Source organism: Filicampus tigris, chromosome 8 (genome assembly GCF_054856515.1).
Source record: "Filicampus tigris isolate MCC_2025a chromosome 8, RoL_Ftig_1.0, whole genome shotgun sequence".
NCBI lineage: Eukaryota > Metazoa > Chordata > Actinopteri > Syngnathiformes > Syngnathidae > Filicampus > Filicampus tigris.
In genome coordinates, this window is record NC_141224.1 from 12,405,119 (window position 1) to 12,418,637 (window position 13,519).

General features: G+C 39.0%; 1 protein-coding gene across 8 annotated transcripts in view; it reads right to left on the reverse strand.

The window, feature by feature from the left end:
* Positions 1-783: 783 nt before the first annotated feature.
* The window catches only part of spmip4 (sperm microtubule inner protein 4), a 42,440-nt gene continuing 29,704 nt past the window's right edge, over positions 784-13,519 (reverse strand). For 6 of the 8 annotated variants that reach the window (XM_086037655.1, XM_086037652.1, XM_086037651.1 and 3 more), the window contains 10 exons: positions 10,303-10,478; positions 10,107-10,228; positions 9,359-9,405; positions 9,209-9,277; positions 9,101-9,130; positions 8,822-9,009; positions 8,674-8,756; positions 8,409-8,583; positions 1,781-1,872; positions 784-1,711 (listed from right to left, as the gene is read on the reverse strand). In XM_086037655.1, the coding sequence (XP_085893781.1) occupies positions 1,151-1,711; positions 1,781-1,872; positions 8,409-8,583; positions 8,674-8,756; positions 8,822-9,009; positions 9,101-9,130; positions 9,209-9,277; positions 9,359-9,405; positions 10,107-10,228; positions 10,303-10,369 (1,434 nt within the window). In that variant the 5' untranslated portion in view covers positions 10,370-10,478 and the 3' untranslated portion in view covers positions 784-1,150. Of the gene's footprint in view, positions 1,712-1,780; positions 1,873-8,408; positions 8,584-8,673; positions 8,757-8,821; positions 9,010-9,100; positions 9,131-9,208; positions 9,278-9,358; positions 9,406-10,106; positions 10,479-13,519 lie in introns of those variants that run through there. The other 2 variants (XM_086037657.1, XM_086037658.1) reach the window with 2 other exon arrangements.

Sequence of the window (13,519 nt, forward strand, 5' to 3'; positions counted from 1 at the left end):
CTATGCTCCAGCAAACCTGACAATAAATTAAGTCCTATCCTGATGTGCTCTGTGCAATTAATGCACATACACTCTAGAGGTGAATTAAATGAGGCAAAAGAACTTCAATACCTATTCCTCATTTTGTAATAGTTTCCACAGATGTTAAAGAGAGTTCATGGACACCCTGTGGAACAGTCCATAGACACATCATTAAGTACATCAGCATAACCTACTGAGTCTGATGAAAATGTTCTTTTTGTTGAAACCAAATAGAATTTGTTGACAGTTTGATTATTATAGTTATTGTAGTATAGTTATAGTTTGAGGTGGTGTAGACATCCACTGCACAATAACGAGAGGTGTTTCTGTCGGTACCCCTTTTCAGCAAATCTACAGCACTGCGATATTGAATTTTGAAGAAAAAAATAAAACATGGCATATTTACATTTGCAAAGACTAAAATTTGGATTTCATTAGATTGTTTACAGCATATGCAGTGCTGTACCTACAGCATATTTTGAATTTCCTGCTGAAAATAAACGTATGCATTCATCAGCCTTTCCACGTGGCTGCAAATGTATTTACTCTTAAATAATTCTTACTGTCAGCTAAAAGTACTCATGATTATATGGGCAAACACACGGAGGAGGCAAAGCAACCTTAAATTTATTGCAGGTTATCATCGGAGTCTCTGCGCTGTGTTTTATTACTGCCAATAAAAATAAATGTGCATACAAGGCCAATGAAAGCAAAGCGCACGCATTAAAAGAAACAAACCAATTTGATCCCGTTTATCGTCAAGTTCCTGCCAGAGGGGGAGCAGTAAAAACTTTAAAACAGAAGAGTTGCAAACATGTTTTTTTTTGTCAGATATCAATGTCATTTTATTCTGAAAGCATAAATAAATAGAAAAATGAAAGTGAAAAGAATGTAACATTCAAAGCTGAGGGTCAGGCCTCAAGGACTTTGTGTCACAAAGCACCTTTTCACAGAGCGTGGGTTTTGAAAGCAAAGGTATAAGCCCTTCTTTTCCTGTTGAATGTTTGCCTTTTACGTTAACATTAGAGATGCGATTTTTCTGCTGTTAATTATTTCAAGTAAAATTGTAACTTTAGTCCATTTTGACTACACTTAATCATAACAAGTTGCTAAAAATTGACCCGGATTATCAGTGGATGATGTTACTGTTGAGGCCATAGAACTCGTGTCTCTTGCCTTTGAACAAATGGTCCCTCAAGTCCACAGAAGCATATTTGATGGAGCTGTTGAAGTTCTGATGGGCCTTTGTCCTCGTATAATTGCCTTGCAGTCGCAGAAGGCCATCACTTGCGCGTTCCCTAATGCCAGCAGCTCTCACCACCGGTGCGATGCCGGGCAGCACTCGAAGCCGTGACAGGTTGCGATGGGCGTCTTGGTCGTTTTTCGGCGTAGGAGGCTTTGTGAGGCTTTCCTTAAAATGCACTTTTTCTCTCTCCTTGCTTTCTACTTGATTTGACTCAATGACTTTTGTTCCACTGCTCACCGTGTGTGAGGGATCATAAACAGTGTTGCGTGGAGCTGTTGTTTTATTGCATTGACATGTCTGACAGCTACGTTGGCTCCTGGCTGAAGTAGCGCCTTGGCTGGTAGCTGGTGAAAAAGTGTCAGCACAAGTGCTCTTCATGTTTCGCCCCTGTCTTCTTCTCTGTCTCAGTTTCGAAGGAACCAGCACATACACGGACCGTTCTCTCTGGAGGAAAAGCTTCTCATTAGAGACGGTTGAATGCTGTGGTGTTGACTTAATTGTGTTTTTTCTCACCTCTGTTCCCAGCGGTGCAGAATGTATAGTCCTCCCAGTGGGCTCACTCATTTTTTCCCTGTAGTCATCAATTTTACAAGCTTGCTGCAACCCTTAAAAAAAAGGCAAGATGAACAATGTGGCTCATCAAAAGAGCACCGTTATGGACTCGGTGAAACATGGTTGTCCGCAGGGGCACTGCTACCCCACCCCTCCCACATGAGTGGGGTGTGAAATCTGTTTAAACAATGTCAAGTTGAGTGATGGCGAGCTGTCCTTAGAAGGGTAATATGGAATATGTAAGATGCACAAATGAAGTAACAGATGCACCATGTCAAATGAAGTGATGGATCATTTGGCAATGTCTTAATGGGTTAAGTCCCAAAATTAGAATTGACCCTGATTGCAATTCCAGATTTAGTCACCATTAGTTCGAACACACACAGTTGCGCGAACCCAATGCAGAAAATAAATGATTTGATGTGATATTGTTCACATTATGGTGATTGTTGACGCCTAACCCCATATCACTATGGAAGGAGTTAGCCCTACGTTATTGTAACATACGCAGCCCCACGGTTATTATGTTATTGTGTAATAGATATTGAAGGTAACAATAATATAAAGATGTTATGTGTTGCTAAATAAGCCCCGCCTGGAGGAAGATGATGTGACTGCATATGATATGCATTAGCGCCCCACGTTGAGGTCTTCTGAGTACATATGATATTTATTGTGTTATTATGTGAAAATTGCCCCACGTTAGAATTGCTAGACATTTTTACTCATGTACCTGCTTAAACCCCAAGCTTGTTGACTGCTTTGATATAGCACGATATGATGTTATATTCATATCACTTATGTCCATTTTTTTTCAATTTTCCTATTTTTACATAAATGGTGTTTCCGTGTTACAGACATTGCATTAACGTGAAAACATTTTTTTTTTCCAACATTGGATATAAGTGTTTTTCACAGGACAGCGATGATATGCTATGTTTTATTGCAGTAATATTCTTTTGTAACATTTTATTATTTACATTACATTATAATTGCTTTGCTCATTTATTTAGTTATTGCTTACTTATATACTCAGTAACTGCTTTAGACATGATTAGCCCCGCGTTGATGTAGAAGTGTTTAGGCCCATGAACATGATAAATTTGTGACATGTGTTAAAGTTTTATTATACATTCACATTACTACTTATGCCTTTTTAGTTGAATGTAATTGTAAAACATGTTTTATTTGATTATGTTGCTAAGCATTGTTATACACGATGTAGTGAATGCTTTTAATGTGAATGAAAAGTCTAATGGGTGAAATAGTGACAAGAGTTGCATTAGCCACTTGCTGCTTGTCCGTACTTGCCCGTGAATTTCCATGACGTCACGCACTGAATGGCGGTGATGTAATGTTGCTTTGCATACGGGGAATTTTCATGATGTAATGCAATTGCACTCCATGATGTAATGCAATTGCAAGCGATGACTAATGCCAGTAGAATTCAATGATGTAATGCAATTGCAAGCGATGAAGTAATGCCAGTGGAATTTCGTGATGTAATGCACATGCCAGCTATGATGTAATTCAATGCACGTGTCTTAGAGTGGAATTTTCCATTACCTCATGTAGAAACACAGAAGTTATTAAAGCCAATTCCTTTGAGGCTCATTGCTCTCTTTTTCACGCTCTGTCAGAGGAGATTTTGCCTTTTTGTCTTTTGTGTAAGGCGCATAGCTAAAAGGAATTATTTGACTTCATTTGGACATTACCAAATTACAGTGACGATAAGGTAAGTTAAAAAAGATACACTATTGCGCATAAGAGAAGGAACCTGTCAAACATCCTAATTTTTGGATTCCAAATTACTTTGTCGTTGATTAGGTTTCATGTCATTTAAGAACTGATCACTCTTGATTTCCACCAAAATAGACTAGTGGAAGTGGAAGTCAACCCAAACATTATTTTCAAGAATATGTTCCCAGCAGGCTCACTAGTTGAAACACGGCATTCTGATTAATTTTGCGTTTGTAGAATAAGTGTTAATCCACTCGTTTTTAGCCATCTCTCGGGGCGGCCATTTTGTCTTCTGTCTACTGAAAATGACCTCACGACCGCTCACAACGACCAATCACGGCTCAGAGTCAGAAAACAGGTCAGTCGTGATTGGTCGTTGTGAGCGGTCGTGAGGTCATTTTCAGTGGACAGAAGACAAAATGGCCAGAGATGGATAAAAATGAGTGCATTTTGCTTAATTTATATTCCACAAACGCAAAGTGAATCAGAATGCCGTGCTTCAACTAGTGGGCCTGCTGGGAACATATTCTTGAAAAAAATATGTTTGGGTTAATTTCCGCTTTAAACACGTTCAACCCTTTTAATACATTTTTCTTTTATTCTTTTTTTTGTATCCTTATTCTCATTTTTAATAACTGGATTTTTGTTGGATTATCTCATTTGTTGAGAATTTAACCTTGTATGGAAGAATGTTTTTTGCTTATTCAAGCAGTAAGTAGAATCATTTTCAATTCAATTGCAAGTTATGGATAACCTTTTTCTCTCTTAACTTTTATTCTTTATTATTACTCATGTTAATTATTTTCATGTATTAATTGAAACGTTGTAATAATTCCGAATGACATCTTTCATGATTTTTATTCATTTAATGTTTGACATAATTGATATTGATTAATGCCTATTGTCTGAAATATTACTTTATTAAATCATCTAAAACTATAAATTAAATCTATCTTTGTCATTCTTGTCAATTTTATTTTATTTAACCATTCAACATCTTGATTGAAAGAACAACTGTACCCATAACAACTGTTTTGTCATAAACGAATCTAAATGTTACAGCATCTTAGTAAAAATAATAAACAAATCATCTCAATCCTAACAAGGATAGCTAAACCCTTCTAGGTCTGTACCAAGTTGCAATGAATTCAAAGAGATGGAGCTGCTGTAAAAAGGGAGTGGTCGGATTGTTCACCTTAATGCTATAGGGTTACTCATCACCTCATTCACTGCCATACATTTTCAGACCTAACGTTAGAAAAAATCTGGAAAAAAATACACTGTGAAAAGACAAGTAAATTCGTCAATGGCAGTGAATGAGTTAATGGCGAATAACTGACGCAAGACCGGATTGACTCCTTAAACTAAAGGGAGTGAGAAACCTAGTTGCATATATCTCGACAACGACTTAATGAGCTTCCATCCCCTCGCGTGACAGCGTTAGAGCAGGTGAGGAACAAGGGATGATTTTACACTTCAAACGGAGACTCGATTAGGACTCTTGCCGATAGTCTTACAGGTAAGCAGAATCTGACATGTGGTGCCCAATGTGGGGCAAGATTGATTTATCATGAAAAATTGGGACTCTATCAAAGCCCCAAAAGAACCCGAGTAGTAGTTGCTAAGTGTTACGCACAAAAGCTAGGAAACGACACTCGCCGATAAATTTCATCTCAGGCAACCCTGAGTTGACACAAAATTGTCGCATTGCACGTGTGCTGAAAGGCAGTGATGTTATGCTGCTTTGCATACAGGGAATTTTCATGATGTAATGAAACTCTATGATGTAAGGTATTTGCAAGCAAAATAACTGCCTGAAGATTTATTTTACCTAGTTAATGGGACTTCGAATCCAGCCCCGGCCTTCCTGTGTGGAGTTTGCATGTTCTCCCCGTGCCTGCGTGGGTTTTCTCCAGGTACTCTGGTTTCCTCCCACGTTCCAAAAACATGCATGGTAAGTTGATTGGACTCTCTAAATTGTCCCTATGCATGATTGTGTGAGCGGATGTTTTTTGTCTTTGTGTGTCTTGCAATTGGCTGGCAACCAGTTAAGGGAGTACCCCGCCTGCTGCCCAAAGACAGCTGGGATAGGCTCCAGCATGCCCGCGACCCTCGTGAGGAGAAGCGGATCGGATAATGGATGGATGGAAATCGCAATTAGATTATTGTCCATAATCGTTCAATCAGGATCCAGCAAGTTCTATACCAGCCTTGCTAGAAGTTATAGATACATACTCTAAAGCAGGGGTGCTCAAGTCCGGTCCTCAAGAGCCCCTATCCAGCCAGTTTCCCGTCTCTCCCTGCCTGTAACACACCTGATTCAAATGATCTACTCATCACCAAGCTTTGCACAACCCTGATAACGATTGTGATCATTTGTATCAAGTGTGTTCAGGTAGGGAGAGATGGAAAACAGGCTGGATAGGGGCTCTTGAGGACCGGACTCGAGCACCCCTGCTCTAAACTATCTGGTTATTGATAAAATATTATCTATGGGAAGGGAAAAAACTCGAATTTGCTTAGACCAGGGGTCGCCATCCTTTAACAGTCAAAGAGCCATTTCGACCTGGTTTCCATGGAAAAGAAACCCTTGAGCCGCAAACGCTTTTTGACAGTAATATCCAAAATACGCCAGCTTTTTTGAGTTCCCAGGCACCGCTAAGTTCAAGTTGTATAATACCTTTGCTATTGCACACTTGATCTACATAATACTACCTACAAAATACATACAATTGGTAACTGGTAACAATTGGTTACAATTGGTAACGGACACTTGAATTGATTAAAAGAGTACAAAAACCAAGGCATGCAGTGACATCCGTCCATCCATATTTGGACGTCAGAGAGTTTTGGCCAACAGTGACTATATAATTTTATTTTCATATTTCGAGGTTACAATAATCTTGCAATTTACTATAACTACAATTAAGCAAACAAACAAACACAAATAAAATACTTTGTTCAGATATTGTGCAGTTTTGGTGTCGCTGGCAGCAGGCGTATCAGAATGCAGCCACGCATGCCGGCTTTTTCCTGCGCTGTCAAACGTCTCTAAGGAAGGCGAATGCTGATCACCGAAATTGCACAAGATCCGAAGAAAGACGTTAAAAACTTTTACTTAATAAGAAGACATGATACACGTTTTTGAGACAAATAACATACTGTAAGGAATTGGGTTATCTGTGTTGTGGTGACATTTGTGTTGTTTCCGAGGTTCCTGAATACATCACGTGGATTGGAGGGCTGTGTGAGTGAGAGGAGTGAGCACACGGTAAAAGACCAGAGATCCGTGTATTCATGACGGAACTGTTGTTGCACTGAAGTTGGAGTCGACTAAGGCCCACATTGGCCGTGTTGGAGTAATAAAAAGAAAGCTAACTAAGACACGTCTGATGTTGTGTCTTTGGAAGACGTTACAATACACTTAAATCGGACACTTACAATTTATTTTCCCAAGCCGCACAGAGCCGCAACATAAGGGTGAAAAAGCCGTAGTTTGTCGACCCCTGGTTTGGACAAATTTTATTTGTCTCACAAGAGCGGGTGATTATCGTTACCAAATATACATTAATCCAGTCAATCCAAACATATTTTTTTCAAGAATATATGTTCCCAAGCAGGCCCACTAGTTGAAACACTGATTAATTTTGCATTTGTGGAATATAAGTTAAGCAGCAAAATGCACTCGTTTTTACCCATCTCTGGGGGTGGCCATTTTGTCTTCTGTCGACCTTAAATGACATCACAACTGCTCACAACGACCAATCACGGCTCAGATTCAGAAAACAGGTCAGCCGTGATTGGTCGTTGTGAGCAATTGTGACGTAATTTAGGTGTGAGCAGTTGTGATGTCATTTTCAGTCAACAGAAGACAAAATGGCCGCCCCCAGAGATTGTTAAAAATGAGTGCATTTTGCTGCTTAACTTATATTCCATAAACGCAAACTTAATAAGAATGCCGTGTTTCAATTAGTGGGCCTGTTGGGAACATATTCTTGAAAAAAATATGTCAGGGTTGACTTCCGCTTTAAACACGCTCATGTCTGTGAGAAAGCAATGACCTCGTGCAAATCAATAAAAGAATGGTTTCACCAGAAAAGATCTGAAGTTTTGGAATGTTTTAAACTTTTTTAATTTTCCTGATCAAAAAATATATAAAATTAACTTGCTAGTGAAAACGTGGCCATCCCGGCCCCACCGTCCCTTTAATCTTTGTATTTTTTTTTTCTTCTGTTGGTTTTAACTGTTTTTGTTTTAACAGCAGGTTTTATTTTATTCACTAATTCTTGTTGTGAAGCGTATTTGAGTGATATGAAAAGCGTGATAAAAATAAAATGTATTATTAGTATTATTTTTATTCAGTCAGGAAGTGAAAAAAATTAGTTGACAAAAAGATAGGCAGCAGCATTTTGATTCTGCGGAGCGGGACCAGGAAAGTTCCACGGATGTAAATAGTAAACTTGATTAAATTTAATCCAATAAATGATAAAACAAATTCCTGTATTTGCAATTTTATTCAAATCCTCACTGACCATGTGCCACAACGATTTGAGAAAACCAGTTCAGTAATTGTTAGTGAAATCCTGCTAATCTGTATCTTTCCTATATTGTTTAGTGTTTTACTGGTTCAAAAGGATTGATATGCAAAAGATTATTGTATTTAAGAAAAAAAACATTGGTAGTCTTAAGACTTTGACAAATGTCAAAAGTGAAAGCTCCAAAAGCAGTACATTTGACAGTACCATCTTTATGTACTTGTATTTGAAAGTGTTCTCCATTTAGACATCTTCTAGTTGCTGTATTCAGTGTCTATTTCTCTTTGTTGCAAGGACCGTTAAACGGCATTTACCTTTGTAGTGCATCTGATAAGTGGTGTTCCACTGCTTCCTATCCATACTCCTCAACATGTTACTTGTCCGGTCAGAATTCGTCAAATCCCGGTCACAATTTTTGGGTTTGGGCAGGACTGCCATTGTGGGAGTCGCGTACAAGGCATGCCTTACTCCCCACACAGGTTTTGGACGCTGAAAACAGGAATAATTAGAAAAGGTCAAATATGTAAATATGACGTATAGTATTGAATAGTGTACAAATATACATGGCAGTTCATTTACCTCTAAGAAGCTAATCTCGCTTGTCCACTTGGCTGTTTTTGCCCTTGTCGGTGTGTCCACAATCTCATGTCTGTATGGACCACCTGATTGAGGAAATAACGTTACTGATGTCACCTTACGCACCCACTCCCAAGTACTTTGTTTGTACCTTTTGTTTTGCTGAGTACAGTAACCTTCGGTGTAGTTGGGACGATGGGGCTGATAAAAGGGAACGGGCCCGCTCTGAATCCTGCTCGATGATCACCTGATGACCGGAAGGATGGGAACATCGCAAAGCGGGAGATGTGGGATGCATAGGGATGCTCTCTTGGAACCGCAGTCTTTGCTGCTTTCTCCCTGTTTGGAAATGATTTAGTCAACATGTGTTCAAGTTTAGCACAGGCGCAAACACATTTCCACAAAGAATCATCTTAGGAGCCATACTCACACTACATTTACATCAGTGGGTTTTGGAATGCTAGGAAAAAAGACATCATTACTCCATGCCTGTCTTATTTACTGTACAGCTAACAACGATACAAACAGGATTACTCACAGCTGATCACTGAGGGGTGCATCACTTTTCTTTATGACATCACTGATGTCAAAGTGACTCACAGTTTGCCTGTGAAAGGAGAAGAGCAATCAGTAATCATTAGTTTCGATTCATTTGTGAGCTTTTGGATGCACGGGTCCATATGCTCACATGATGCTGTTGTTTACAGACGAGGACTCCATCTGTCTGCAAAAACACTGAAGAGATGATTAAACAGAGGAACAGATCCCTCCACCACGAAAAGACTCATTTGTATTTGAGTTGCAAAGAGGCAGAAACCACAGAAAGAAAATGTTCATTTATATTCATTTTAATCATGGTTAACAGTAATATGAATGACTTTAGATTTAATTCGATGATTCTTTCACACAAAAACATGAATGCTTACTAGAAAAAACACATTTGCTGGATAATTTGAAAAACGTCCAGTTTATTTCTATGTAGGAATGCTTTTATTTGCGAAAGTATTTTATTGCCACTGGTTACTGATACTTATTTTTATTCATTTCAGTTGTGTTCATCTTCAGCCATATTTCCTTGTAAATTCCTTTTAATTTCATATATGGCATATTCCTGTTTATTTCTATACATTCCCTTTCATTTTAATGAACATTTTTGTCACGCTGACAATAAAACACAGTTACATTTTTAATATATTTAATATAACCATGCTTGAATATTCATATAATCTAGTGTTTTATACGTTACGAGTAAATACGGAACATAAATAGAATCTTTTCATTACGGCTATATATCAGCAGCACACGTCAAGCATCATTACATGGAGGCATGCTGCACAGTGGATCGACATAAGAGGACACACTATCTCCCCAGATTTTTAAGACTAAGGGAGGACAGAATTGAATGACAGAATTGCAGAAATATTGCTCTAGTTTACCTTCACAGATACGAGCAGCCAGTCCACCTTGTCCAGTTGAAGGAAAGAGTTTCTTAACAGTGCGGCAGCAGGTGGTTGAGACACAAGGGCATGGATCCGATGAGTCCAGATGAAGCAAACTACTGGGACAACAATCGTAATTCAATGCCACAGATTGCCTAAATCACATTATGAGCTGAATGACTGCTCAAGCTACCGGTGTTGGACACATGCTGAAAGCAGACACCTGGGTTTGGGGTTTGGTTTTGGTTACAAGGGGTCATCTTTCATCGTCTCTGTTGCAATGCAACAGAATAGAGGCAGCTATACGTCAAGGCTGCACTTCAACACTACTTTCGGGGTCTTGGGGACAACTGGGGAGATTATTAGTATCTGGAAAAACAATCAGTGCTCATATTAGATTTACCTTGTGCCATGACATAAAACATTATATGAGGTGTCATAGAAAAGTTCCAGGACTGGTGTTACGGGGATGTTCTCATAGCCAGTAATTGGCTGATGCACTGGTCGTTGTGAGCAGGTTTGTTGTTATGGTGAAGCAGCAATAAATTGTCCTGCCAAAACGCTCACCTCTTCTCACACACTGAACAAAGCAAATGCCGTAAGATCTCTTTGTAGAGCTCAATGCTGCTTGATAGTCTGGCCCACTTTGAAGAGTAAAACTCATAGTTTGTAGTTTGGGTTTGAATTATATCTTTTTTTTTTTTTACACCAATGCTGGAACTATTCTGACACATTGTTTTCCATCCATTCATCCATTATCTATACCGCTTGGCCTCACAAGGGTCGCGGGCGTGCTGGAGCCTATCCCAGCTGTCTTCGGGCAGTAGGCGGGGGACACCCTGAATCGGTTTCCAGCCAATTGCAGGGCACACAGACACAAACCAACATTCGCACTCGCAATCACACCTAGGGGCAATTTAGAGTGTCCAATCGACCTACCATGCATGTTTTTGGAATGTGGGAGGAAACCGGAGTACCCGGAGAAAACCCACGCAGAGGCATATTGTTTACCATCCACCCATTTTCTATATCAATAGTCCTACTGTCACGGGTGAGGGGGAACCAGGTGACTTTGGACATGGGGAAGGACACACGTCGTACTGGCCACCAGCCAATTGCAAGTTGCTTGAGTATTATCATGCGTAACATACAAAGTTGAAAATAAAAAACTATAATTGCCATTCGATGGCAACCATGTAGTTAAATAACGGGTCACATTAGCATTCCATTACATCTTGTTCAAGGATGCATACATTGCGCTCTGTTTTGGACATTATACAATGCTCAAAGCATTCATGGATCAGTGCTGCTATCTCTCCTTTGACTCACAGCAGCAATATTCTGCCGCATAGTGCTTTTTAATTGGGATTCCCATGAGATGTGTTTGAGAGTCTCAGTGAAATACAAATGTCCAGCAGGCCAGTAACCAATTACATAGATTTGGTACAGTGGAAAGAGCTGTTCTCCCAATTCCTGAAACTATTCTGAATCAAATATAACAGTGCCTTTGTAATATTGAGGAAAAGCATAAAGGGGGGATACAGTTTAAATGGGGTTGCACAAACAAACAGGGACTCAACTAGAAATGTTGCCTGAGAATCAAAACACAGCTTGAGGGCCTGCAAATAGCATGTGATGTCATCAATTCGTTTTGGATGATATTGCTTTGTGGATTCTTTAACACATTCGTCCATCACTCCATCCATTTTCTGTATGTTTTACCCTCAGACCTTATTAGGGTTGCTGGAGTTGGATCTTATTCCAGCTGACTTTGTACATATAGAAAAACTACCGTTCACACTCAAATCCGCACCTGAAGACAATTCAGAGTCCTCAATCAACTTAAGAAACATGTTTTTTTTTGGAACGTGGGAGGAGTACCGCAGAAAATGCAAGCAAGAGGGAGAACGTGCAAACTCCACACAGCAAGGCCACAGCCTGGGTTCCAACTCGCAACCTCAGAGTTGTGAGGCAGATGTGCTAATGAATGAGTTTGACATGTACTAATATTGCAATAGACAGTGTCAAGGCTTTCCGTTTTTGATTTGTATACACTACAACTTCTTTACAACTACTATTGCTATTCCAATTCAACTCTTTGTTTATCTCATACAACTCATCTGGAAATAAATGTTGTGTTGGCTACTGAGTTAGTTCCTCTTCATTTCCTCTCAAAAAGCAATCATACAAACTGTGTCATATCTCCAAAGCAGTTACTTAAGGAGGATAGGCGTCAGACAGTGCAAGAATGAGCTCTAACTGTCAACATACTCATAGAGCAGTTTGCAGAATTCTTTTGCATGATTTATTATAGTAACGCCAAAACATTCAGCATATTTGCAGATGCACACTACTCTAGCCACAAAATTATTTTCTAACATTGCACCTCAGATCTGCCATTTTAAAAGATGTCATTATATACAACATTTATATTCTTTTGCTATTATTTTCTCGCATTAGCGATGCCACCTCGTCTTCCTTATAGTCTTCGATTGAAGCCATTGCCTCTTTTTTTCCAGCTCACCTGTGTGTCTCTTTTGGTGTATTCCTTAATTGGACTTCCTGGGTCATGCCCATCTTGAGCAATTTATTTTTTCTAACCATTTTGATATTTCTGCCATGACACATTTGAATGAATAAATAAATACAAATGAAGACGTTATTGTAAATCTCAGTTCTCATGATGGACTTTGCCATTTAATCAGCTGTACTTTATAGGAGGAACCAAGACTAATGCTCTGATCAGCTTGGAGTTCAAATGATTTTTTCATCATGTAACTTTTCTCCTGTTGGTGGTCAAGCTATTTTATTTCTTTAAATAAAGCTAATTCCCTGTGAATTAACAATAAGAGTATAGTTTACGTACCATATGAATGTGTTCAGTCAGGCATGCGCAGTACTTAACGTTTGTCAAACAGACGCGTCCAACATTATGCAACACTAGATCAAAAGATGAGTACAATGGATCCGACAGGATATGTGGAGAAGAGCCTGCAGTGTTTTTGATGTGTAACAATGTTTAATGTGAACACAAGGGACTGATTGCAACATATTTGCATCAGCTAACATAGTACTGTGCAGCAGCAGCTAGGCAACATGAAGATAATATTATAAACCATTTTATTCATAAATGTGATGGGACCATTTTAGTGTTTTTACTTCACCCGGATTACTGAATTAAATGTGCTATTTTAAACAACTAAGTCAACAGTCATACAGAAGGAGAGTGCCTCCTGCTGGCGTTTTACTAGAATGCAGTTGGTTATTTACATTTTAGTAAAAGTTTTTGCTTCAGCGCCACTTCACTTATGAAGTCTTTCAGGACCATAAAAAAATATGATGTTTACAAATGTGAATTATTATATACCAAAAGCATTTTTGAGTGACTAGATTTGGGGGAAGTCCATCTA